General features: G+C 54.0%; 8 protein-coding genes across 8 annotated transcripts; 5 read left to right on the top strand and 3 right to left on the bottom strand.

Annotated features, from left to right (window-relative positions):
• Positions 1 to 675: 675 nt before the first annotated feature.
• KVR01_008908 (uncharacterized protein) lies at positions 676 to 1,257 on the top strand (the record flags this gene model as incomplete). The annotated part of the gene is made up of 3 exons (XM_044792626.1): positions 676 to 795; positions 862 to 1,026; positions 1,081 to 1,257. The coding sequence occupies 3 exons, from the start codon at positions 676 to 678 to the stop codon at positions 1,255 to 1,257; spliced, it is 462 nt and encodes a 153-aa protein (XP_044641410.1).
• Positions 1,258 to 1,690: 433 nt separating this feature from the next.
• KVR01_009141 (uncharacterized protein) lies at positions 1,691 to 2,339 on the top strand. Its single transcript, XM_044781731.1, has one exon. The coding sequence runs from the start codon at positions 1,842 to 1,844 to the stop codon at positions 2,241 to 2,243; it is 402 nt and encodes a 133-aa protein (XP_044641643.1). The 5' UTR covers positions 1,691 to 1,841; the 3' UTR covers positions 2,244 to 2,339.
• Positions 2,340 to 2,907: 568 nt separating this feature from the next.
• KVR01_009569 (uncharacterized protein) lies at positions 2,908 to 4,636 on the top strand (the record flags this gene model as incomplete). Its single annotated transcript, XM_044782258.1, has 2 exons — positions 2,908 to 4,470; positions 4,559 to 4,636. 2 exons carry the CDS (start codon positions 2,908 to 2,910, stop codon positions 4,634 to 4,636), a joined length of 1,641 nt encoding a protein of 546 aa, XP_044642071.1.
• Positions 4,637 to 12,030: 7,394 nt separating this feature from the next.
• On the top strand, positions 12,031 to 13,670 carry KVR01_009507 (uncharacterized protein; the record flags this gene model as incomplete). The annotated part of the gene is made up of 4 exons (XM_044794342.1): positions 12,031 to 12,287; positions 12,359 to 12,891; positions 13,004 to 13,191; positions 13,290 to 13,670. 4 exons carry the CDS (start codon positions 12,031 to 12,033, stop codon positions 13,668 to 13,670), a joined length of 1,359 nt encoding a protein of 452 aa, XP_044642009.1.
• A 345-nt stretch (positions 13,671 to 14,015) lies between these two features.
• On the bottom strand, positions 14,016 to 16,098 carry KVR01_009050 (glutamine--tRNA ligase; the record flags this gene model as incomplete). Its single annotated transcript, XM_044790203.1, has 4 exons — positions 14,016 to 14,096; positions 14,158 to 15,404; positions 15,457 to 15,638; positions 15,695 to 16,098. The coding sequence occupies 4 exons, from the start codon at positions 16,096 to 16,098 to the stop codon at positions 14,016 to 14,018; spliced, it is 1,914 nt and encodes a 637-aa protein (XP_044641552.1).
• A 351-nt stretch (positions 16,099 to 16,449) lies between these two features.
• Positions 16,450 to 17,948, top strand: KVR01_009150 (uncharacterized protein). Its single transcript, XM_044782910.1, has 2 exons — positions 16,450 to 17,290; positions 17,354 to 17,948. Exons 1-2 carry the CDS (start codon positions 16,590 to 16,592, stop codon positions 17,523 to 17,525), a joined length of 873 nt encoding a protein of 290 aa, XP_044641652.1. The 5' UTR covers positions 16,450 to 16,589; the 3' UTR covers positions 17,526 to 17,948.
• On the bottom strand, positions 17,931 to 22,637 carry KVR01_008967 (uncharacterized protein; the record flags this gene model as incomplete). The annotated part of the gene is made up of 6 exons (XM_044789073.1): positions 17,931 to 20,060; positions 20,184 to 20,435; positions 20,560 to 20,898; positions 21,330 to 21,450; positions 21,514 to 21,581; positions 21,660 to 22,637. 6 exons carry the CDS (start codon positions 22,635 to 22,637, stop codon positions 17,931 to 17,933), a joined length of 3,888 nt encoding a protein of 1,295 aa, XP_044641469.1.
• A 1,160-nt stretch (positions 22,638 to 23,797) lies between these two features.
• On the bottom strand, positions 23,798 to 24,801 carry KVR01_009505 (uncharacterized protein; the record flags this gene model as incomplete). The annotated part of the gene is made up of 2 exons (XM_044789920.1): positions 24,590 to 24,801; positions 23,798 to 24,525 (listed from the first exon to the last, which is right to left on the bottom strand). Exons 1-2 carry the CDS (start codon positions 24,627 to 24,629, stop codon positions 23,798 to 23,800), a joined length of 768 nt encoding a protein of 255 aa, XP_044642007.1. The 5' UTR covers positions 24,630 to 24,801.
• Positions 24,802 to 25,086: the final 285 nt, after the last annotated feature.

Raw genomic sequence — 25,086 nt, 5'->3', positions numbered from 1 at the left:
GGGTTTGAGGAATGTAGCAAATGGTTTGTTGAGGAAGCGGAAAAGACAGAACTGGCGAAGGAAACAATCTGAAGATGCCAGCAGTCTAGATTTCTGGTGGCGTGATATAAAGGAAGAGTTTCGAAATATTGAAATTTATCTAGTCGACTCTTCTAGGGAGTTTTCCGGCGTCTCGGAAGCCCACAACACCGTTGAGGCTTTACAGAGGATGAATGAGGTTTCTCCAATAGTCTTGACGGACGCGGTGAAGGTAGTATCTCCTAACAATGAGGTGAAGGGCATCGTTCTGTTCTAGATTCAACACGCTTCGAATACAATGAAAGCGTTTTGAGTGTTCGTAGAACCTGGAAGTAGGTGTACTCCTCGACTGCCAAGTGCTTGGGCAAAGGTTGACAGATGGCTTTGTTCTGTGGGAGAAAAACAAGCCATTCTTTGAACTCTTTTTGTCGCCCACTTCGCTGGCTTTGTTGCAGAACTATGATCAAAGCAACAAAACAACCCTTGCCCTGATAACCACAATCGAATATGGCCCATCGATTGTGAAAGACGAGGCCTATTGTTGTTGCGAGGACTGTCTTAATAAGGACTCCAATCACGAGTTGAGCAGAAGAATAGCTTTTGTTGGTCCCCCACCAACATATGTGCTAATTATTACGAACCGGAGCCAAATCCAACATGTCGAAGACTATTACACAAAAGCGAGTTGTTCGTGGCCGCAAAGCCAAGTGGACCACTTTAGATATTGATATTTTAGGGTCGACAAAACAAGACGCTGGGAAACAGCAGCCTGCATATGTGTGTTGAGATTTCCCCTGGAATGATAACTCGACTACAGATCCGCTAACTAACGTTGATTCATAGTACTCATTCGATGGCGTGAGATCAGATTTCCAGGATAACAGTGGACAGACTTGGATGCTCGAGTCCGAGGCATACTGGCAGGTCAAGAAGTCGCTCGAGAAGCGCACGTCCGAGTATCCAAAAACCACGCGGTATGTTGATGCTTCCAGTCTCCCATTGAAGAAAGTAAGTCTACGTGAGGACTCGGTTCTTTACCACATACCTCTGATACCGGGGCAGATCCAGGCCTGGGATATGAGCCAGCGGCCCGGGGCGGTGAGGGCGTATTTTTACCGCGACGAGCCGTGGAACTTTGATGTGTTGTATCATGACCCGCGCCAGCCGAAGCACCCGGAGAGCGGGCAGCATGCGTATAGTGGCGCATGTTATCATCCCGAGGAAAACGGGGATAATTGATCCATAACTTAGAAGCGAGCCTAGCAATGGCCTTAATACTATACCGAAATGTTGTCCTTCACAAATAACTTATCTTTAGAATTGTACTACTTACTATCTAGTGGATGTGCTACGTGAGCAATTGGAATGGGTGTGATGAGTGGTGGTGCTACCCTTTCGATTGTGACTTGGGATGGTAGAACTTGTGGTGCGATATGATGCGCAAGACAAAATTCATGGTAGACTCTATATATCTGCCGGGCGATTTCACATTTTTGATTGAGCTTTGATATATTAATTGTATGGACGAAGTCACAGCTGCTGAGGTAGGGTTGAGCGGGTGAGGGGGGGATGTCAGGGTTTTGGCTCTTGGAACAGGGGTTCAGGGGCTCCAAAGTGTCGCAGGTGTGGCTGGCGCCAAACGCTTGACCTGAGCCCCAAGAGCACATGTCTGCAGCTCGCTCACTCATCGCCATCGCCGTTAGCAATATCAATATCTACACAGATGCCTCTTCACATCAAACAGGACAACTTACTTTAATTTCGTCTCGCACTGCATCCAAAGAACAACAACATCAGGCGCTTGAAGCACAACAGAGTCGAGGATGGTACCGTCGAGCACAGCACTCATCACCGCTGCTGCTGCAGCCAGCCTGTTGCTGGGGCCTGCACTGGCCACCGGCAGCTCATACCCCGACCCTGCCATATCACGCCCGCAGAACCTTAACTCGGACGGGCCCGTGGCGGCACATGCAGCTGCGGAGGCCGACCAAGCCAGCCACGAAATGGACGATGACGAGAGCGCCGAGGTAGGAGTGCCAGAGGAGGACTGGCCGCTGGACTGGCAGCCGGAGCTAAAGAGGTCGGAGGCGGGAGGCGAGGAAGAAGGGAGGGTACTTTTGAAGAGGGAAACCAGTGCGGCGCCCACGATATACGGCGTCAGCATCTGGCTGATACTCGCATGGCTTGCTCTGCTGTACTTGATGTATAAGACTGGCTCTCTATGATTGATGTCTGGGACACTGTGTTCATTGTATCTGGGGAAGAACGCCAGCCAATACTATATTAATGAGCATTTAATTTCATCCGCGTGAGGCGGCAACCTCAAGATGTCCTCTGGCTGCACGTTCCATCCAATGCTCACTTGCCAATTCGCTGAGCTTGTGGAGTGGTGGGGTGGCTCCCCTGCTTGGCCAACGACACGAAGCTGAAATGCCCAACGGAACGCGTCATAGACAGCTTCCGGGCTGCTCTCAGCCAAGGCCAAGGCCATCGCCATTGCCAGAGAACTCATGACCATGGCTGACTTGCACTACTTGCAGTGTATACTTGCGAAGCAGGACTCAGCAGGATCATACATAGTGCAATGCTCTGAGTTCAGAGAAGGACAGGGAATGCAGCTGTCTGGCAAGGATGTAGACTAGCTTTCTCGCTTCATGGTTAATAAGGATCCAGTCCGGCTCTGTCTCAGCTTCGGCCCCAGCACATCCGGCTTCGACCCTTGACCTTTGAGCCTTGACCTTCGACTCCGGACCTCATCCCTCCAAGGTTACTCACCACCCACCGCCCAGGCCCAAACCTCGGTGAGTCTATCAAGACTATCATCCTCGCCTGTGACATCCAAGGCACGCCAATGCATCTGTCAGTCCATGTTCCTCTCTCCAACACAACATGTTAGACAGGTACGGGCCTGTCCTATGGACAGCACTCGCCGTCTTCGTTGTCTACGGCATCAGAACCATCAGGAAATGGCAGTACCAGCGTTTCCAGCAGTATGCCGACTTGCCTCAGCCCAAGACCTCCTTCATCTGGGGCCACTTGGCGTTTATGGGCCAGCTGTTTAAGAATGCACCGGACCCGAGGCGCCATCTCGACGACGTGATACGGGACTACCTCCCCAAATTGGGCAGCCCGCCAGTTCTTTTCGTCGACCTCCGGCCTGTCAACTACCCCATGCTCGTCATCTGCGACCACGACGTTGCTGAACAGATCACCAAGCCCTCCACAAGGTGGGCCTTGAGCACCCCCAAGTCACCAACCCTCGGTGATATATGGCACCTGACCGGCAAGAACTCAATTCTCACCTCCGAGGGTGACCACTGGAAGGCTCAGAGGCGGCTGTTCAACCCCGGATTCGCCCCTCAGCACCTTCTGACTCTCCTGCCCGTCATCCTAGACAAGACCAGGCTTTTCCTGGACCACCTCGATCGGTTCTCCCAGACGGGCGAGGAGTTCTGCCTCGACGAGCTGTGTATGACACTGACCTTCGATATCATCGCGGCAGTGACCATGGGCCACGACATCAATGCCCAGGTCCCCGGGCAGCAGAGCGAGATACTGGTCTCGTTCAGGGCGATCGAGGACGAAAACGCTCGCCATCGAGGCCCCGGCATCCCCGGCACCAAATTTCTGAGAGAGCGCGTCCGCCGGAAACATGCCAAAAAGCTCGACCGGCTCATGAAGGATATGGTCCGCAACGAGTACCATAAGCTGAGTGCCGGTGGCACCAAATCCCGCAGCGTCCTGGCTCTGAGCCTGCAAGGGACCGAGCACCTCACCCCTGAGCTCTTGCAGCAGACGAGCGACAACCTGAGGATGTTCCTCTTTGCCGGCCACGACACGACAAGCATCCTGCTCCAGTGGGCCTTCTACGAGCTGTCAAGGTCGCCACGGCAGCAGAGGGCGCTCCGCTCCGAGCTGGACGAGCTCCTCGGGCCCGACGCCGACCCTGATGTCGTCCGGGAGAAGCTGCTCGCGCCCGGCGGCGCCGAGATCCTGGGCCAGATGGTCTACACCTCTGCTGTTATCAAGGAGATCTTGCGCCTTCATCCCCCGGCCGCGACGGTCCGGATGAGCCAGCCAGGGACGAACTTCCAGCTCACCCTGTCCGACGGCAGGCAGGTCTGCCCCGATGGGTGCATCCTGTACCTGTGCAGCGGTGTCATCCAGCGGGACCCCAAGGTGTTCGGCGAGACCGCCAACGACTTTGTCCCAGAGCGATGGCTCGGTGACACGTCAGGTCTGCCGGCGAGCGCGTGGAGGCCCTTCGAGAGGGGCCCGCGGGCCTGCATCGGTCTAGAACTGGCGAATATCGAGGCCAGGGTGATCTTGGCATGCGCTGTGAGGCGGTATGACTTCCAAAAAACTGGCATCGGAGAGCTGGACTCGGATAGTGATGGCAAGCCCATCTTGGACGACAAGGGATATTACCGGGCAAAGACGGAGCTTTTCAACGTAAGATATTTCCAATACCTAATCCTTCCAACGACACGCATGGCCTTCGCAGCTGAGGTACCGCCCGCTAACCCACCCCTCGGCACAGAGTATGCAGTTGACGGCGAAGCCTGTGGACCGGACCATGATGAAGGTCAAGCTCAGCGACCAGGCCACGAGAACGTGATGGGCCCCGTGGGCACAGGTAATAGTATGCAGAACACGATGAAAAGTGGGTCCTCATCAGAAGATTTATTTTTGTCTCTTGTGTGGCTCTTATCGAGATTGACTGTCGACCATCAGCGGAGCCTCCCGTCGCCCGGCGACCTCTCTGGGAGCCTCGGCATGTCTGATAACGACCGTTGCAGTTCCCCACAATCTGCAAGAGAGAGAAAAAGAGAAAAAAAAAAGCTCCTGGATTTGGTTCCCCCCTTTCAAATTTCCAAGGGCTTGGTATCCTGCCGTTCGTCGCGTACCCCAAAAAAACTGAAAAATGAAAAATGAAAATGTGGTATCACTGAGGTCTCAAAACATATCGCTGTCCTCGAGACGAGCTACTTCCTCCCACATCCTCCACAAACTGTCTCTGAATCTGGGTTGAGATGTCCGCACCCACAGCGCCAGTCGCTTTGTGGGACAAGCAGGGCTGTGGCCGGCGTGGCTGTCATGATTGCATACCAGTTGGGTATAGAGACGGGTAGCTTCGTGGGGGAAAAGGCCGATCCTGATGCCGTGTTAGTGGCGTGGGGTTGGAGGCTTGTTCCGCGTCAGGCGAGATCTCACCTGGACTAGTGGATGACCTTTGGGGGACGCTATATGGTCCGTCTTGGTCCAAGCCTTATTATCGTGTCTTGGGAGACTTGGGAGCTGGTGGGATCTTGTGTGAGGCGTTGGATGAGAGGTCGTCGGATGAATATCCTTCAGGAAGGAGTGTCTTCGAGAAGGGACAGCAGATCAAGATATGACTTGTAAGAAAAGGACAGTGTCGATCACCAGGAATGGCCGGGGCGATGATCAACAAGAGAGGGTGGGCGGGCACGGCGGCCCATCTTATGTCAAAATAACCGCGGTGCAGCGGGAGGCCAGACCGACCTCCCGGGGAATTTCATTACAATATCCACCCGTCTGACAGGCTGGGTTTCTCAACCCCCATCTCAGAAAGGGCAAATGGAAGAAAATGGCCGACGCTCGCCTCGCATTTTGCCAAGTTTCGACGCTTTTTGCACATGCCATATGACGTACGCGTTCGTCAAAGATAGACGAGACCCTTGGGCCGCCCCTCACATTTTCCTCTGCCACCCCCCTCCCCCAATCAGTCATATACAGTGACGGCTCATGGATAGATAGTACATAGTATGGCCTGGCTAATAGATTGAGGCAACCAACCCCCCCTCCCCACCCACCCACCCGACCACTATGGCTGGCTGGCTCTGGTTCAAAGACACGGCACGGGATGGGGCGTGAACTCGGGTGGTCCGGGCCCTGGGAGCAGCCAGTTCGGTTTGATGTACAGTGCCAGTGTGGTGTGCGGTCTGGTGGTGTGGTCTTGGGTCTCTTCTAAATCCCCCAGGTGCGTTTTCGAGTACGTACCGCTTCGTGCCCAGACCTTAAGCAACCACACCACCTAAATCTAGTATAGGGCGTGCTTGGCAGACGGGAAGGCAAATATACCTCTTTTTTTCAGGGCCATCACCAACTCTCTCGTCCCTTCAAACACTTTTTTTGTTTGTTAACTGGCCTTAACGCGTCTAAAAAATCTCTGCTATTGCCAAGAGATTGCTTGGGGACTTTATATAGCGAGCAAGGCGGCAAGCCCCCAGGGCCATCTCTCAACTTCAACTTCCTCCTCTTCTCTTCGTTTCTACCACCAAAAAACACCAAAAACCACCATTTCACTCTCTCTCTCTCCCTCTCTCTCTCCTCGAGGGCACTAGTTGCGGAGCGGACGGCCCTGGTAAGGGCCGTGCAGCCACTAGTGACCAACCCTCCCGGGCAGAGCCCCTCTAGTCCCCCGGCCGAAGGCCGTTACCTCAAAGTTGAGGTTGAATTCGAAGTTGAATTCGTCTATGGCAACGGTTGCTCAAGAGTGACGCGTTGGACACTTTCAAGTGAAAGTACCTCTCCCCCCTGTCTGGTGTGTCACACTGCCTCGCATTCGTGCATAAGCGAGGGCCCACGGGGGATATAGAAGAGACCGTGGTCTTGCCGAGCCGAGCGGGGATACTAATCCTTCCCGCGGGCCTGTCAACTGTGCATCTCGCGCTACACCGGGCTGTCGTGGTGCTATGTCCCCGGTATTTGACTCACCAGATATTACCAGCTCAAACCAGCTCTCGTCAAAACCTTCCCGAGAACTTGATTGTTTCTTTTTCTTTTCCCCCCCTCTGGCTGCACATTCCGCTTGTGTGCCCATCATGAGCAAATGTGGGGATTGTTTGCCCAAGTGGATACCTCCCGAAAGAAAAGAAGAAGGAAAAAAGAGAGAGAGAGCCCCCCCCCCCAGCCCTGTTTTCTATCTTTAGGCAGAAGTCTTGTGGTGCCTGGCCCTGCACTGACTGCACTCTGACCGTTCTACTCGAGACACTAGGGCCATTCCGCAAATAGCGAGGCCCGGTGCCGTCATTGGGTGCGCAAGTGCTATGAGAGGGGCGGGTTAAGATTGAGGGAACCCACTTGGTTGTCTTTGCTCTGCCCAGCCAGCCTGACTTGGGCGGAATACACAGTAGATACACTGAGTATAAAGCAGCACACAATAATTGTTTGGCCTTAACAATAATAATGGTGGTGGGCAAATTTCAGCCCGGTTGCCCAGATCTGGAGATGCCGAGCCCCAGGGAGACAACCCTCGAACCGAAACGTTACGCTGGAGCCACACCTGGCCAGCCATGCCCAGCTCCAACTGTGACGAGATTTCCCCGAGAGCCTGTGGCCCTGTGGCCCTGTGGATGGATGATGCTGCTGGCCCAGGCCGCACCCCAGCACCCCGGCACCCCGGCCCCAGCCCTGGGAGGGCCTGGCCGGGTACAGACCGTGGGAAACAATGGGCTCCGCCCAGGGTCCCGCTTTGCTGGGTCCACGATGGCGAAACTTTTTTTTCTCTCATTCCCAATGCTCTGTTCTCGCCCTGCTTCACGTGGCTCCCCACGCAGCGCAGTTCATGCAAGGCCCGGGCGGCGTGGAAAAGCGGGATTGTGACGATCATCTCTCTGGTGGGGCTGCATTTTGTTCGTTCCCAGCTTCCCGCTCGACCCTCGGGCTGTCCGCGTTTGTTTCAAGATTCTTGATTCTGTGGGCACATCATTCCCGTCACCGCCTAGCCCTCGGCACGCTTTTGCCAGTGGTTGTCGTCATGGCCTCGTGGAGGTTGGGAGCCTCGTGGGCGGCACATGCGCTCTACCAAATCTTCGAGGTCTACTAGATACATAATTTGTGTACATGTGATAAGGGCAAGCTCGTCGTCTTTGATCCAGCACATGACCAGCTCATTAATTATGCCGTAGCACTTGGCCATATATCCCCGGATGATACATCGTGGTGTTTTGGTGTAGAACTCCGCAGGGATCCTCAAAATCGGTAGATAGTCTTCTGACAAGCATACCCCTCTGGCATAATAAACTTTCCCGGGATCACATCCTCGAAATAATTTCCCGCCGAACGACCTGCCCCATCTCGCTGCACACATAAATCTGTGACATATTTTGGGATCAATGCCAGGACCGCTCTGTGGACCGACCTCCCTCCTGACCCCCCATTTGCCCGTTTGCCCGTATACGTGTAGTGTATTACACCGCGGATATCTCACTCGCATTCGCGTGCATGGATAGCTTGGGATGCTCACGGGGCTGTATCTAAGTGACGCGTTTCGAATTCTCAGCTTCCTACATAAGTACTGATCGGGCAACTCTAGGCTTCGCTTCCGCACGTCCCCGAGCATCCTTCCTTGCCTCTGTGTATAATCCCGAGTTGTTTCGGCGAGCGAAAATCTCTACTCATTGTGGAGCTACATCTCCGTTCATACATGCACAAATGTGAGTCACAATATCAACATCAAATGGTGGCCGGATGCCCAGCGTCTCCGGTACGTGGATCGAGTTACATGTAGAAGGGGCGTCCTCTTAACAACATCCATACCGAGGCCACGTACCTCATGACGGGCATAGACTCATCCACGTATTCACCGCCTGAGTCGTCGGCTTTGCAGGCATTTGATCCTGCTTGTAGGGATATGGACTCGAGAGCTCGGGGGGCGGGGAGGGGGGGGGTTGGACACATGTGAGCCCCGAAAATTCACGCCGATGGCAGCTTTTCAGCGGAGTGCTACGTGTCAACACTGAAAGTGACACTGAAAGTGCTGACTCCCAAAGCTGCGATTCGAGAATCTCTATTTCCGATGTCTCGCCTAGCACCCGTGGACTTGAGCCCGCAGACTTACTGTGGAAGCCATCTCTTCGAGTAAGGCAGTTGAGAATGTGAGTTTGAATCGAGAATATCAGAAGGGTTTGAGTCATGGAGACGGCGGCGGCGGATCTTTGGTAGGTCTGTAGGTATCACTACTACGTAGTACGGGAACCGAGTTGACTTCTTCCGCCTCGCACCAACATGGAGCGATCCGACATCAAACAGATCACGTATATCCCCCCGTGATAAGGACGGCCTCAAGCTAACGCGGTAGAATATCGGCAAGGCGAGTCAGTTCAGTCGACCAAACAGTTCTAGATCTAGACTTACTCGAGGCGGACCACACGACAGACGTCAAGTGAAGCTTATCTGACAGCTCCAGGAGCTTATCTGACATCGAACCGGCCCTGGTGTTATTTATAGCAAGTCCCATCCATCGGTCTAAAGCCGTTGAACTACCAGGTATTGAAGCTAAATATGTCCTCAGGGCTGAGGTGCGAGTGGGGCAGACGTTCAGCTGTCATGTCGCAGTCCTTCTGATGTTGACTTAGCGAGCCATCCACATGTCTGTTTCTGGATCCTTATTTTGGGTGTTCAGCCGACATCAATGTGCGTTGGTGTTGTGGGAACTCCCTTTCGCCTACGGAATACGAGGCCGCGAATGGGGATGGCCGGATGGTCAACCTCGGAATACGAGGAACAAGCCCCCGCCGAACCGGTTCCTGCATGACCCCAGGGGAAGGTCACATGGCAACACTGCAAAATTATGAGGATGTGTGTTTGTAGATACCACCTGGGCACGATATAAAACAACATTCTGCAAACGTTCCTAGGGTTTCCGCCATTTTGGCCATCCAGCGCCCCAACACGCTTTCTCAAACCCATAAGAATCGAGAGCGAAATGCGGGCTAAGGAATATGCCCTGCATTCACGAGCTAAGATTTCTGGACTAAGCGCCACGACTGCCCAGTCATATTCGGAACTTCTCACTATCATCGTAGTAAGATATGAGCTTTGCTCATGTCCGCTACGGGGCCCTGGGCATCTATCACTCAGCTTCCATAATAGGTACTATGCGTGTGACAATGAAGCAAGCGGTCGATTATGATCTATCGTCAGTCTTTTCACAGTACTGGTATTCCATCTTTGTGTTTCTGCAAGGAATTGGCAATGTTCTTGTGGCTCTGCTGGGTGCTGCGTTGCTCCGTGGTTCCACGATTCGCGGACCACGATTCGCGAGAGCTTTGGGGCAAGGCGATTTGCTGGGCTGATTGCACGTGTGTACTTACCCCGACGACATCAATAATAGGGCTGTGGCACAGCCTCAAGTGGGTGGAATGGCTATGCTTTAGAGTTTTTGTATTCCATTACGGTGATCTTCAGCGCATTTTCTTAAAGCATTCTTCAAAGTAGTAAATTTGGCCAAAATAGAAGGGGGTCAATACGGATCATCATACTTGTTTAGAAGATGTTCCCGTTGCACACGTACATAATCATTAGCAAAGCAGACCAGAAAATACTGAATGAAAGCATGGTGTATAGGATGAATACATGTCTACCTTGCACAATCATTCTTTAGTTGCGAGCTTGTCGAAATTCATCGCTGCTTTGAATGTGGCTCTTGGTCTTCAAGCTCGGGCATTCTCCTACCATCTGACCATCACCTGGATGCTAATAAGCCAGGGTCTGAATCAGCAGTACCTAGGTACCTACCACCTGTCGTATTTTCACCACTCTTATCGACATTGTATGTTTCCTAAAATCCTGGCCTTGGAGCGTTTACCACCGTGTAATTAAGGCGCCATGTATGTCCTCGGACATATGCGGAATAGAAGCAAAACCAGTTATCGCTCTTCCAGCCTTCACGTGCCTGAAGACACATCCCTCAAGCATCCAGCCTGGCAGAATCACACAAAAGCTGGATCTGAGCTTTTTCAAGAGCACTGCGTTCTGGGTACTAATGGGATAGCTTGGTAATTTCATCCAAAGTCTTGGCTATTTTATGCCGCTTCTATACTTACCCTGCGAGTTATGCGTTGTTTCTCTGGCTGTGTTATTATACTTTTCAGACATTAAACTGAGTAAGTATAGCCTTCGCCGTAACTCAGGGCTGGGGCCCCCTGGCAGGGACAATTGCTGTATCGCTGTGCGATGGAGCCGATGTGGTCGGGGTGACCTTTGTTAGCTGGCTGGTCTGGAAAAAGATGTGGGATGGTGTAGTTGGCGCCATTGGTGGACTCTCTTTCGCGGGCCGCCTGTCAATATTCCTTGAGATCTAGCCTAGTGGCCCTCAACCCGTAGGTCCAGATTGCCCTGTTATAAAGAAGTGACGTTGAGAAGTCGAGCTAGGCTACGCGGCCGCCAATTCTCCACGTGCCCATCTACCGCCCAACCCGGACGACCGGAAATTAGACGCGCAAGAGCTGCCACTGCACACAGTCTGTCAGGGAAAACCAAACCTGAGCCCCTCCCCTGTTTTCTTATGGTTGTCCGTACTACTACTAAAAAAAAACACTCTCTTTTATACATACCTATATCGCATAGATACCGCCTCATCATCCTTTTAAAACTTTCAGAACAACCAACCCTCCTATCAAAAAAGTTGCTATTTATAGGAGGACTGGCTATTTTGAGAGTTTGATGAGGATGAAGAAGTGGTATTTATGCTTTGTAGGGGCGCTCGCCAAGAGAGCGTTTTTTTAGTGATACTTGCGGATACGGGCAATCAATCAGACAGGGGGGGCCAAGTCTCGGTTTTTCTCTGGCAGCGTCCTTGACGCGCCCCGGGAACTTGGCCCGCGAAGGCGTCCATGTTCGGCGAGCTGTGGACCAGTCACGACTGCCCAAGAAGGAAACCACGGGGTTGGCGCCGCCGGGCCGCGGCACACTAGGCTTGCCTTGTTCTTAGTGAGCGCCTTTCCGTCCACGGGTGGTCCACGGGTGTCTGTCTTATGCACCGAGCTGGCCGTCCTCAGGTGCTCTATGCCTCCACTCTCCATGGTCCGACCGACATGTCGGTCTATGGCCGCCCGAACTCTGCGTCTGGTTGCACCGCATGCGCATATACACACGTGTATAAATAAAATGTCGCTCGCCTCGCGTGGAAGAACATGCAGGCTCTGGGGTTCCCCTCTTTGGTCCCGAGCCTTGCAACGAGCTACACATTTAAGGTGACCCTCCACGATGCGTCTCATTTTCAGACAGGCGCTGAGCCTCCTCCTCGTGGGCGCCGTGGCCGCTGGCCTGGCCAAGCCCTATGAGAAGAGGTCCCTTCGAGACATTCAGGAGCGGACCATTCTGCAGAATGGCCAGGTTCGGATTACGAACTACCCTGACACTCGCATCGACCCTGCAAAATATGACTTCAACACATACCCCCCCAATGCCACAGAGATCTCGTACAAGGGAAGGTGGGACTCGAAATATGTGTCCTGGTGGAGGTGAGCTTGCTTGTGCTGTCCCATCACTGAAAACGACCCCTGCGAAGTGAATATACTAACACAACTTGCAGCGCACCTGGAATCAAATTCGGTTACACCGGACAGACAGTCGCCGTGAGCTTCGGAAACCTCACCTCAGACGGCGTGCTGGTCGGATACCGCATTGCCGGGCTGGACTGGCAGTTCACAAACATCACCACCGGCGGCACGCACCTTCTAGTCACTGCAGACACCCCAGGCTCGGACCTGACCGGCCCCATCTCCCCAATGTCTCTCGAGCTGCGCGTGACCAACTGGGCCTATGGCATCCAGATCGCCGCCGTCCACGTCGCCAAGGGCGAGACGCTCGTCAAGATCCCAGACTTCGGCCGCAGGGTCGAGCTCATCGGCGACAGTCTGACGAGCGGCATGTACACGACGTACGAGGGCCTGTCGAGCTTCGGGTATGGGATCGGAGCCGGGCTGGGCGGGACCGAGTACAGCGTCACCGCGTTCCCGGGCATATGCGCGAGTGACCAGCAATGCTGGGACAACGTGAGGGGCCAGTCGCGGCAGTGGTTTTATAGCTGTGACACGAGCGAGAGGGCAGTGAAGCAGTATGGAGGTGAGCTGGACCCCTCTGTATTCGTGATTATCCTGTGTTGGATGGGGATCTCCATCTGTTGTGGATATTTCTCATGTACGAAAGCAGCCACTGACCGCTGCTCGTATCGCAGAAAAACTCGAGAACGCAGAGCCCTGGGACTTCTCGAAGCAGTCGCCTGCGGACCTGGTTGTCATCAACATAGGAACAAATGACCAGAATGCCTACAACAACGTCTCTGCGCAGACCTACCAGGACAACCTCACCAGGTTGATTCAAGGCGTCCACGGCGTCTGGCCAAACGCCCAGGTCGTACTGATGGTAAGCTATCACGCCGCCCAACCCACCCTGTACCTGTCTCGCCGGGACACGCAGCCGCCCGGGTATGCCAAGCCTCGCTAACATCACCACCACGGCAGACCCTCTGGCTCGGTGTGTCCCAGAAGGGAAACACCTACTACTCCGACGAGCCCGAGGGTTTCGTCCCCCAGATCCGCGCGGTCAACGACTACTTCAACTCGCCGGCGTACCTGGAGAGCCCGACGGTCTACGACGGCGTGGCGAACCAGACCCGGAAGCTCAACGGCACGAGCGAGCCCTTCCTGCACCTGTTCAACACGAGCGGCATCCTGCAGCACAACGACATCGGCCCGCAGTACCACCCTACCGACGTCGGCGCCATCAAGGTCGCGAGCCACGCGCTGCAGTTCATCAGGCTGAAGCTGGGCTGGGAGCTGCTTGCTACGGGGCCTGAGATTCAGCATGAGACGCTCTACTGGAACGATGAGCAGAATTATTAAGGTTTATCGGTCGCCCTGTGTGTTGGGAACGCTGGCATGGCAGTGTTGATTTGCTGTATGCGGCGGGGATAGTGTCTCGGGGTATATAATTGTGACACGGTACCAACGCTTTCTATCCAGGGAGACCTCGGGAGTCGAGGGTGCCTCTCGCTACCCAGGTGGCCTTTTATCGGGAAACACATTTTAATGCTAATGAATGTGCCACTTGGCTTGAATTCACTCTGACATTTGAGAGCGCCCCTAGCGGCGGGTGCCAATCACCGAAACGCTCAGTCGAGTGTGACGATGACGAATGGTATTTTATTCCCACTATAGCGGAACCAGTCCCAGCACTCGCTCACACATCTATTTCTTACCAGCATCCTCCTTCAGCGACACAATCCTGTTTAGGACAATCTTGTCGTCTGTGCTGTCGACGTCCATAGCCTATGAGCGGCGAGTGTTAGTAATGAGGCCGGTAGGATGGACTAGTGGAGATGCAACTCACGAAATAAGCAACTCTCATTCCCTGGAAACGGACAGACTCGGGCCCTCCCTTGCCCAGCTCACTCTCGCCCGCCGCCTCAGGCCAGGGCGCCCGCTTCTTGACCTCGTCTATGCCGGACTCGATGATCGCGTCAGGGTAGATCACCTCGCTCTCAGGATTGAGGTCGGTGAGGAAGCCACCTTCGACGGCGCTCGGGTTGTCGCTCTTGAAAAGCTGGTTGTGCACGCGGACCTCGCAGCGGCGGGAGCCGTCCGTGCCGACCCACTGGATGTACGTCTTGGGCTTCTTGGTCTCGCGGTCGAAGACGGCACGCACCTCCGTGACCTTGCCCGTCGCGTCGTCCTTGGTGAAAGAGGTGGCCTTGATGGGATAGGGGGCCTGAAGCAAGCCAACGGTCTTGCCAGGCGCCAGGCGGAAGTAGCTAGGGTCGTCGACCTCACGGAAGTCGGAACGGTCGATGTACACGGTCTTGGTGAGCCTGACAAAGTGGCTGCCCATGTCGGGGTTCTTTGGCGAGAAGGGCAGCGTGAGCTTCTTGCCTTCCTCATCCCCAATGTCCTCGATGACGACCGGGATGGGGTCGAGAACCAGCATCAGCCGGGGGACTGTTCGCTCCAAGTACTTCCTGATGGACTGCTCAAATCGGACAATTTGGATCACGGTGGCGTTGGTCGTGACACCGAGCTCGTTCACAAACTCGAGGATGGCAGCTGGCGGGATGCCGCGTCGCTTGATCGCCATCAGTGTGTACAGCCTTGGGTCGTCCCAACCACGCACAATCTTGTCTTCGACCAGCTTCAAGATCTTTCGCTTGGAAAGGACCGTGCCGCTCAGAGAGAGCCGTCCGTACTCGCGCTGCTGGGGCTCGTAGACCTCCAAGGTCTTGTTTAGCCACTCGTAGCTTACCCTGCTCAGGATGAACTCGGTTGTGCAGAGCGAGTGAGTGATGCCCTCGAAGGAATCGCACAGGCAGTGTGTGAAGTCGTATGTTGGGTAGATCTTCCACGTGTCTCCCGTGCGGTGATGAGGCTTGTCAAGAACACGATAGGCAGCAAGGTCCCACATCTGGGGGTTGCCGTCTGTTATGTCCTGCTTCATGCGGAGGAAGGCTTCCCTGGGTTTGTATTTGCCATCCCTCATATCTCTGAACTTCTGGAGGTTCTCTTCCACCGACTGCTCCGCATCTTTGCATCGATAACGAGGGCTCTCCCCCTTCTCGCCGCCACGCTGAAGCTTGAGTTCCGCGTCTGTGTCCCCTATTAGCACCGGAATCTCTTCTCCCGGCTTGGCTTTACTGACCGTCACAGTGGCATACATATGCCTTGCCGAGCCCTATGAGTTTCTCCGCGAGGTCGTATAGCTTCTGGAAGTTGTCGCTGGAGTAGGTTATCTTGTAAGGTTTGAAACCGAGCCACCGAATGGTGTCCAGAATAGCAGTGAAGTAGATCTCGTCTTCTGCCTCGGGATTGGTGTCGTCGTATCTGCAGTGATAAACCTCAGCACCAGAAGACAAATATGAAGAGGCCTTGTAACGCACCTGAGGTAGCATTCGCCGCCGTGATACCTTGCGAAGCCAAAGTTGACTGCAATTGCTTTCGCGTGGCCAATGTGCAAGAACCCGTTTGGCTCGGGAGGGAAACGCGTGAAGACCGGCTTCATGGGCCTCTTGTCGAAGACCTCAGCAAGGAAGCCCTGCTTGAACATGGCGTCGGTGTCGATGACTTCCTCCTGCTTCTCCTTGGGCTTTGGCGGGGCCTTCTTTGCTGCCCCATCAAAGCCTCCCTTGGCCGGTGCATCCTTGGCATGGGCTTCCTTCGCAGCCTTCTTTGCCCTCTTCTGCATCCTCTTCTTCAGCTCTCCCTTGGAGACCATCTCTCCCGTCTCCTCGTCGAGCTGGAGCTTTGCCATGGCGGCATTGGCATTCTCGACCTTGTCCGCCATGGTGGGCTGTTTTGGCGGGGAGACACACACAATCGGGACTGTGCGGACGATTTGTGGTGCCAATTGGATTCCTGTCGATGTGTATTGGTTGCAGGATGTGAGTATGGCTGGAAGATCGCTTCGAAGAATCAGATCAGAGGGTTCGATCGTCCGGCGGTCGTGGTTGAACTGTTGAGACGCTGCCCGGTGTGAGTCAAAATTGCCAGGCGCAAATCACACACAGGCCGTTGTGAGGACGAGGGGCAGTGCCTCTCCCCGATAAGATAAGCACCGCAGATCATGGTCTAAGCCCCCGCGACCGTTGGAGCTCACAGCTAGCTCCCCGCTGTCGTCATCCCTGATTGTTACATAGTACCTGCACCACATCTGTTGGCTGTGTTATTAGCTGTGTTGGCTCTGCTGGTTCCCTCTCCACGACCTGAACACCACACCGTCAAACCCCACATCATCAACACATCGCAAGTCGCCAGCATCACGCCAGTAGATTTTTGATGCGATATTTTGCAGCCGCGCGCCCTTTTGCAACCATAGCAGCCAAGATGTCGCTCCTCGCAGCCGACGAGATCCCGAGCCTCTCCCTGCTCTACAAGCTGGGCAAGCTCCCGTCCACGCCATCAAGCATCCAGATCCCCACCACCCTCTCCTTCAAGCCCGCCGGCTCCATCACCCCTTCCAAGGCGCTCAACGACCGCGTCTGCCTCGTGCGCCACGACATCACGAAGCTCGAGGTCGATGCCGTCACCAACGCCGCCAACAAGAGGCTCCTCGGCGGCGGCGGCATCGACGGTGCCATCCACGCCGCCGCTGGACCAGGCCTCCTGGCCGAGTGCCGCACTCTTGGGGGCTGCGACACCGGCGATGCCAAGATCACCGCTGGACACAACCTGCCCGCCAAAAAGATCATCCACGCCGTCGGCCCCATCTACAACGCCTTCCAGCCCGACGAGAGCGAGGGGTTGTTGACGTCGGCCTACAACAGCGTGCTGAACCTGGCCGTCGACAACGACTGTAAGACACTGGCCCTGTGTGGTATCAGCACGGGCGTCTATGGCTACCCTCCTCATGAGGCTGCCCCTGTCGCCATCTCCACCGTCAAGAAGTTCCTGGAGAGCGAGAAAGGGCAGAAGCTGGACAAGGTCGTCTTTGTCACTTGGGTGAGGCAGGACGTTGAGTCTTATGCTGAATTCCTTCCGTAAGTAGATCAGTATTAGTTTATGAGTTCGTGAATAGGGGAGCCAGACTGATTGTCCACTAGGGTCTACTTCCCTCCGGTTGAGGACGCTGCGAAGACCGAGCCAAAAGCGGAGGCCGAGGCCAACCCCGACGAAGATGTCGAGGCGGCCAAGGAAATCGCGAGCAAGCTACCCGACGTTCCCACGTCCGAGCCCGGCGAGTCCGAGCATCCCGAGAAGAAGCAGAAGCAGTGATTTGGGCCAGTTTGGATGCATCAGATGGAGTTTATGGCAAGCAATCGGGCACGGCTGAGGCGTTACGGAATGGAACATTTGGTCAGACACGTGATTTGCGAAGTAATGCATTGCATAACGGCAGCTATCTTGAAATACCCCTCGATCTCTTTTCACGGCCAGCGGAGTAGCTTCTGATACGCCTCGGCTGGTATATGACAGAGGAGACAGTAATGGAATTAGTGAGAGCTTGCGGACCTCACCCGCGTGCTAATATACATCTTGCAGACGCCGAGGGAATGTATCCTTCGACAATTGTCCTTCCGCTTACCCGATCTGAAGCCCTCTCATCTCTTCTCAAGAAGCCATACCGATGATCAAAACGTTCCGTTTGGAATCATACTGTGTCTATGGCGGTAGAAACCCTCATTGGCGTGGAAACCGTGGCGGTTGAGGGGCATTTGGTGGACCTCCTTGAGGCTGGGACGGGCCCTGCTGGTTGGGAGCTGTCCACGCTGGGTTTGCCGGAAAGGCACTGCCTCCGACGGGCTCATAGGTCTGAGTTGGTGGAGCGACGCCCACCCCCGGGCGCAGGCCGGGGAAGTTCCCCAGCGTGGCCTGCGGGTTTGGTCCCAACGTTTGTTGCCTGATCAGAGCCTCCATCTGCTGCTGAGCCAGGCTGCTCTGGGCCGCCGACGCCCCGAAGATGTTGTTGGCGCCAGGCATGTTGGTGTTTACTAGGGCTTGCCCGTTCGGCCCCGCAACAGTCTGCAGGGCCCGGTTGTATATCTCCGGGACGACGTGGCCCGACAGTGCAGGGTTGGCATCATGCTGGCGTCCTCTCTCCCCGAGCAGGGCGGACATGGCACCGAGAGGGTTGCCACCTTGAACAGGCTGGCCCGTCTGGAGCCCTCGCAGGAGGCCCCTGAAGCTGGCCTCGGCGTCCCCTTGGGCCTGGGGCTGCCCGCCGGGTGCTTGCGCGTTGCCTCCTGGCGTGAAGGCCCCGACTAGGCTCTGACCCTGGGCCTGGGCCGCCGCCGCCGCCGCGGGATTGACGAAGGGGCCCGCCTCGGTCGGGATGTTTGCCTGGTAGAACCGGGTGAAGCCTGTCGTGGGGTCTTGGTACGGCACGAATCCTGAAGCCTCGGCATACACCGCCTGCCAGGAGTTGATCTGTCCTCGCTCTGGTGATACTGTGTTGAAGCGCTGCCGACGCAAGCTGGGGTCAGGGTCGTTCTGGTTCTGGCTCACTATATTGGCCAACCTGGGGTCACTCAACAGAGCGTACGCGCGTTCTCCCGAGGGGGGAGGAGGATATTGCTGGTCCACCTGTTGTCTCTGAAGCCTCTGGACCTCACCGACAAAGGCGGACGCTGCAGCGAGCCTGTTGTTGATCTCAGCCAACGGCGTGCCTTCTTGCGCAACTCTCAGTAATGCCCCGGTCTTAATAATGAACATCCATCCTTCTACTACTTTCAATACAGGCCCGGACATCTTGCGCATGTGCTTCCTTGCCATCCTCTCGATCCGCTTCGCATTGTCCTGCGCGTTGTTGGGGTGGACGTTCGCAAAGTCCCGGATGTGGAATGCATATGCCTGATGATTCTCATCAAACGTTTGGCGTACCGGCCGGAAGGCGTCCTGCACTGCCACGAATCTCTCCCTCAGCCGCGGCCGTGCCTGGTCCAGCAACTCCACGGCTGGTTCGCTCTGAGCTATTCTCAGGAGGATCAGTGGATCAATGGTTGTGAACGTGTCGAGGAATGCGATACAATCGGCGATGATTCGGAGGTGAATTGTATCCAAGCGCCTTCTCATATCCGCGGCGTAGAGGTTGTAGATGTCTGCTCTTGTTGCAGGATTCGGCTGTCTATGGTAGTCAGCACAGGCTGCCTGGTAGAACGACGCCTCGTTGCTCAGAGCCCTATGCATGCCTGCCATGGCGGCAAATGCATTTCTGAAATGAACATGTTCGATTGGCGGCGTAGGGTTCGGTAGCGGTTGTTCCGAGTAAACCTCGTTATGGAGCTGCTGTATATAATTCCTGACTATGGTTGCCTTGTTGCTGCAATCATTTCGCAGGCTCCAGAGTGACTTGTCCGTCTGTTTCCACTCCAGCTTCTGCGTGTACCACCGCAGACTACAAATCCTCGGCTCGACGGCGAGTCGGGTCAATTGTTTGAGCCAGGTCCAGACCACCACGTTGTCCCAGTCGTATCGCACTCGCCAGTCCACATCTTGCAACCATGCCCTCGCTGCCCAGCCGAATGTGAATTGCACTTGTCGCCAATTGAAGAAGGTCCAGTGGCAAGTCGCTCTCGGTGGGGATATGGGCCACATCTTCATTGCCTCGTGGCCCCACTTCTCTAGTTCATAGTTCCAGAAATGACGGGTGAACAGTCTGCCGATGAGGGGAAAGGGCATCCTTTTGAAGATTCTTAGTCTTGAGTCTCCCGGCCATGAGACCAAAGTACACATGGTCAAAACCTCGTCAATGAAACGTGTTTCCGGGAGGAAGCCATTCGTGCCCAATTGGACCGGAGCGGCACCCCAATACTGATTCGGAGAAAGAGATGCTGTCAGCGTGCAACTTTCTACTGCCCGTGAGAGCTGTCCGTGATGGAGGATGTAATCCATAGATCGGACTGCCTAGCCAGAGCGACGGGAACTCGTACTCACCTGGTTTTCAATTGCCCAGCCTTCTTCTGATTGCCGCTCATCAGAAAGAAAGGTGTGCTGATCATCCTCCGAGGTTATAACCAGGGAACGGGTTGCATAACGCGCATCGTCCCACACTTGGCGATATCCAAACTCCATTAAGTTTCTCAGACATGGCGGCCCTACCATCCGACGCCACTCGTCGGTTGGGTCGAATCTCAACCACGTCGCCAAAGGATTGAACAACTGTTCTCGTGCGTAGACTACAGCGTGCTATCGGTTTGACAGGGCTGCGTTAGTAATCGACAAAGGCGAACAAGGACCTCAACCCGCGGGCAGGGTTCCCACTCACTTGTAATTCATGCAACATGGTTGATGCAAGATTGAAAGAGCAAACCGCCTTCTCGGCTTGCGTATATTCGTCAATCAGTAGCGGCCATATGTAATCTGCAGAGATACTGATTCTGATAGTGAATGGCCGCTCTCGAGGACTGTCCCGAGGATCCTCTAATTGGGTGACACCCATCAGGACGGGTCCCTTATTTCCGTTGTCGTCGTACTTGGCCATTATATCCCAGGTGAGACACTTCTTCAGGATTTCGCAGACCCAATATACCGAGTTGAACTCCAGACTCTTCAATACCTCCTGCTCCGGCATGAACTCGTCCGGATCTTCGTCTAGGTACGTGGCGAAGTATTCTTTCCGGTTGACTGCCGCCCAGAGGTGTCTGTTTGTCTGTATGTATGAATCATTAGAAGAGGTTGGCACACTGCTTGAACACATTGCAAATTGGTTTCGTCTGAGACCTTGCTCTTGTATCAAAACCGTCCAAGACAAAGCCTTGTACTACGAACGGTAGCCGCTCTCCAAGCCGAGCTTCAACCACAATGGATTCCGACAAGCAGGGAAGGATCAATCAACGAAGGACGCCATACAATTCTTTGCTGGGCCCGACCGGCTCTCCTGGAATCATAGCACGCACGCATCTTGTAAATGTCTGCAAAAGCCCATGTTGCTGGGTGCTCACTGTTAAGAACAGTTGTAGCCAGCTGAAGGGCAGGTTGGATGGCCATCCAGAGAAAGTCGTTCGCCTTGGACAGCTCATTTTAGTATGGCATATTGCGCTCCATTTTCAGGAACTGTTTGAATACCAGGGGAGCACATACAGCGCAGTATTCGCCCTTTTGGGTCGGGAAATTGTACACCTTTTTGACCTTCTTGGGGTCCTCGCCATCATGGCTTATGCCCCTGTCGGTAGTCACTGCCCATTTGTCCCTCGTGAGGAGGCTGCGCGCTCATCGGTTAACTAGATTTACATGTGGTGATGTAATAGGCTTTTGCCGGACTTACTCGTGTAATGGACTATTCAGCTCACAGACGGCGGTCTTGTCCATCGTCCATGCACCCTCCTCTACCAGCTGCGATTATACTTGATCAGCGAGCCCTTTCATCACAGCCGTTCCTTCTTGATCTGAGCGGATACAGAACTTCCATACCTCGTTGGTCGAGATGCCGCCAAAAAGCATCCGCTGGTAATCTTCTCGCAGGTCAAAGTCGGTTTTCTGATCCATGTATTGCAAGAGTGCGTTGGCGACCTGCCCGTCACAGCTTGCGCCCAAGTCCGGATGTAGAGTTCCAGGAGCGATACTTTGAAGTGCCGCCCGGAAGTCATCCTCGGAAGCATATCCGCCTCGAGCAGACAGAGCGTTCTGGTACTGTCGGTACACCGCATCGTAGTCGGCTTGGTCGACCACGGGCTTCACTCCTTGGTTGCTCGGTGTCACCCGGGGATTCGTCAGGGGAATATTGAAATCCACCTGCATTGGAGTCGCTGCGGATTTACCGTAGCCTGCTCTATACACGTTGTTGGGGTCTATGCCGTATCTTTTGGCGGCATCCGTCGGGTTTCTGACCGCATCCTGTTCCAGAAGAGCGGGCCGCAGAGTCTGGAAGAGGCCCGGCCTTGCATACATTCGATACAATGGGTCATCGTTTGGATTTTGCTCTTCCGGTGGGTCTTCAGCCTGCCTTGGCTCCCGACCTGTGTGCACAAAACGCGCTTCCCACCCTGGATCGGTCCAGGCAGGCACGAACTCCACATGATGGCCTGTCAGCGCCAACTTCTGGATAGTCTCTTGCCGCAACTGCCCCGCGAGTGGCTGCTGAGCCACTTCTGCGGGGGTGTTCCAGCGACCATCCCTATCCAGGAATTCATATGGGAAATGGAGCCTGAATTGTCTGAGTGTTTGCCAATCATCCTCACCTGGCTCCGCAGAATCAGGTGGCAGGTTCGGAAAGGCCGCCTCCTGCGCGTCGGGAGTTGTGTCATATATATCGGAATTCAGAGGAAATCCTACTGGGTAATAGTCGACCTCTGCGCCGTCATCGGACGGAAGTTGGCGTGGGGATACTAGGGAGTCAGCATGGGCGCTACTACTGCTGCTATAGTCAAAGAAGTCGTCGTCATCGCTCATGGTGAATTCCCGGGATTGCCTTCCAGTTCACTTGGCTTTCCAAAATCAGTCCGGGTAAAAAGATAAACCAATAAATGAAAAGAAAACAAAAGAGGAGGGAGGCAGTCCGGAGATTCGGGGGAGCGTTGGTGGCCCTAGTTGATAGCAGAGTTTTGTGTAGCTAGTTAATCAGGTACTCGTAGAAGTCCACATGGGCGCAAACTTTGTCCTTCAGTTACGGTGGCTGGCGACATAGACAAAGCAATTTTGTATTGGGTTCCTGTCTCAGCCTTGAAATTGAAAGGAGGTTAGTTGCCGGCACCGCTTCCGGCGGGCATTTCCTCTTCATCCTCGGTACACAAAGGGTCCCCGTATTGGAGAAGAAATTGAGACTCTTGAAGCAGCTGGCTCAATATTGGGCCTGTTGTCGAATTGATTCAACACAGTTGGTTTGAGTAAACCAATCCAAGCAAGCCTACCAACAACTTGGCGACACCGTAGACAGATCCGCTTGTCCTGGTCACCAATGTGGTTTCGCTTCTATTCTATATATATCTAAGGATATATATAGCGCCTTTATATAGTAGTAAGCACTTAAGATCTAGTATTTAAAAAGAATATAATATTAATAATAATAGTTATAATATAATAGGTATTTATAACTTTAGCCTTATAATATATAAATAAAGTTAAAGGGTATTATTTTAATAATAATATTAATTATAAATAAAAGAAACTTATAATTTAATTATTATAAAGGAGTTATATAGTAAGATTAAGTTTAAAAATAGTTATTATATAAATAAATTATATTAAGGGAAGTTTAAATAAATAATTATCCTTTTAAATATATATATATATATATATATATTAATAAAACCTTTATTAAGTAAGTATTATAACCTCTATTTAAGTATATAGCTACTAACTTTAAAAGAACTTAAGATAAAGAAATAATTTATAATATATTACCCTTAAGACTTTTATAATGAAGTGTTAAAACTCGTAGAGAGAGTTCTAGAAGTGATTTGCGAGAAGATGAAGGGAGGGTGTAATGAGCTTGTCCTCCTTTAAGTCTACGCTCTTATTACTAGCAACCACCAACTCCTCACCCGGTCACCAATAAGTGGGAAAGGAAAGTATCTTCACATCGTAAGGCGACTTTCGATTTAATATTAGAATCAGAACTGCACGGCAGGTGAGACAGCACCGTCGACCAGCAAATTGGTCCCGCTCACAAAGCTCGCTCTGTCGCTAGCCAGCCATACAACCGCATCGGCAACCTCCTCTGGCCTTCCCATCCTCCCCGTCGGGTTCGCCTTGAGCTGCTCTGCAAAGAATTCAGGCTTCTCCCTCTCGATATCGCCCCAGATGCCGTCCTGAACGTAGATGTTGCCCGGGCTGACGGAGTTGGCCCTGACACCGTCGATAGCGAGCCTGTGCGCCAGCTGCGAGGTATAGTGGTTTAGGGCGGCCTTGAAGGCGCCGTAGGGCGAGGGGGCGGTGAAGTCGATGTAGCGACCCGAGACTGAGGAGATGGTGACGATGCTGCCCTTAGACTCCTTGAGGTGGGCCAGGGCGGCGTCGACCAGGCTGTAGGTACCGACGATGTCGGCCTGGTATGCTGAGTCCCAGCTTGTGCGGCTGTTGTCCACGGCCAGGGCGGAGACGTTGGACACCACGACGTCGATGCGGCTGCTGAGCTTGACACACTGGTTGACCCACTCGGATACCTCGTCGGGCTTGGTGATGTCGACAGTGTGGCCGTGGACTTTGCCCTCGCGGTGAGATGAGGATAGGGACTGCTCAGTGGCATCGACGCCCGACTGGGTGCGCGAGCAGAAGTGCACAGTTGCGCCCTCTTCAAGAAAGGACTTGACTATGGCGAGACCGATGCTCTTTGTGCCGCCTGGGCCTTGTCAGAACCGGCCGGGCTGATGTCGTGCCTGTCATGGGATCGCATATATGCGTACCTGTCACCAGCACGACCTTTCCCTGGAGTCCGAGTTGCATTGTCGTAGAGGCGAGATATGAGCAGAATATAGCATGAGGCCTACTGGGGCAGGAGCTGAGGAGACGGGTGTCGTCGAATTAAGCTCAGGCAAGCTGCGTAGTAAGTCACATAGTCAACTTCCGAGGTTGTAGTTGGAGAGAAGCAGCACTTGAGGCCCACTGCCTGTCGGTCCACCCGCTGCGGTTGAGGGCGGGGACACTAGCGTAAAAGAATTTCGCATCTTGCCATTCACCACGACGAATGCCCGGTTTTCGGTGAAGTGTTCTTCTATGGCAAGTTGCTCTCATTCCTATCGCGAGCGTAACACGAGACATACCGACCAGCATATCTATCTGGTAGCGTGGCGAGAGCCGGATTGGTAGTCTAATATTCAAGGCCAAACCCTGGTCTGATTTCAAAGTGGCAGACGATGGCGGGAAAGGCAAGGTGACGTACCACCGCGGTCGTAGCACTTGA

The sequence above is a fragment of the Diaporthe batatas genome (genome assembly GCF_019321695.1).
Source record: "Diaporthe batatas strain CRI 302-4 chromosome Unknown Contig00011, whole genome shotgun sequence".
NCBI lineage: Eukaryota > Fungi > Ascomycota > Sordariomycetes > Diaporthales > Diaporthaceae > Diaporthe > Diaporthe batatas.
The sequence above is the reverse complement of the archived record's forward strand: the minus strand, read 5'-3'. Positions and strand labels throughout refer to the sequence as shown.

Coding starts and splice junctions, on each gene's coding strand:
- KVR01_009141 (XM_044781731.1), top strand. CDS start 1,842: ATGGTACCGTCGAGCACAGCACTCATCACCGCTGCTGCTGCAGCCAGC.
- KVR01_009150 (XM_044782910.1), top strand. CDS start 16,590: ATGCGATATTTTGCAGCCGCGCGCCCTTTTGCAACCATAGCAGCCAAG. Junction 17,291..17,353: donor TCTTATGCTGAATTCCTTCC/GTAAGTAGATCA, acceptor ATTGTCCACTAG/GGTCTACTTCCCTCCGGTTG.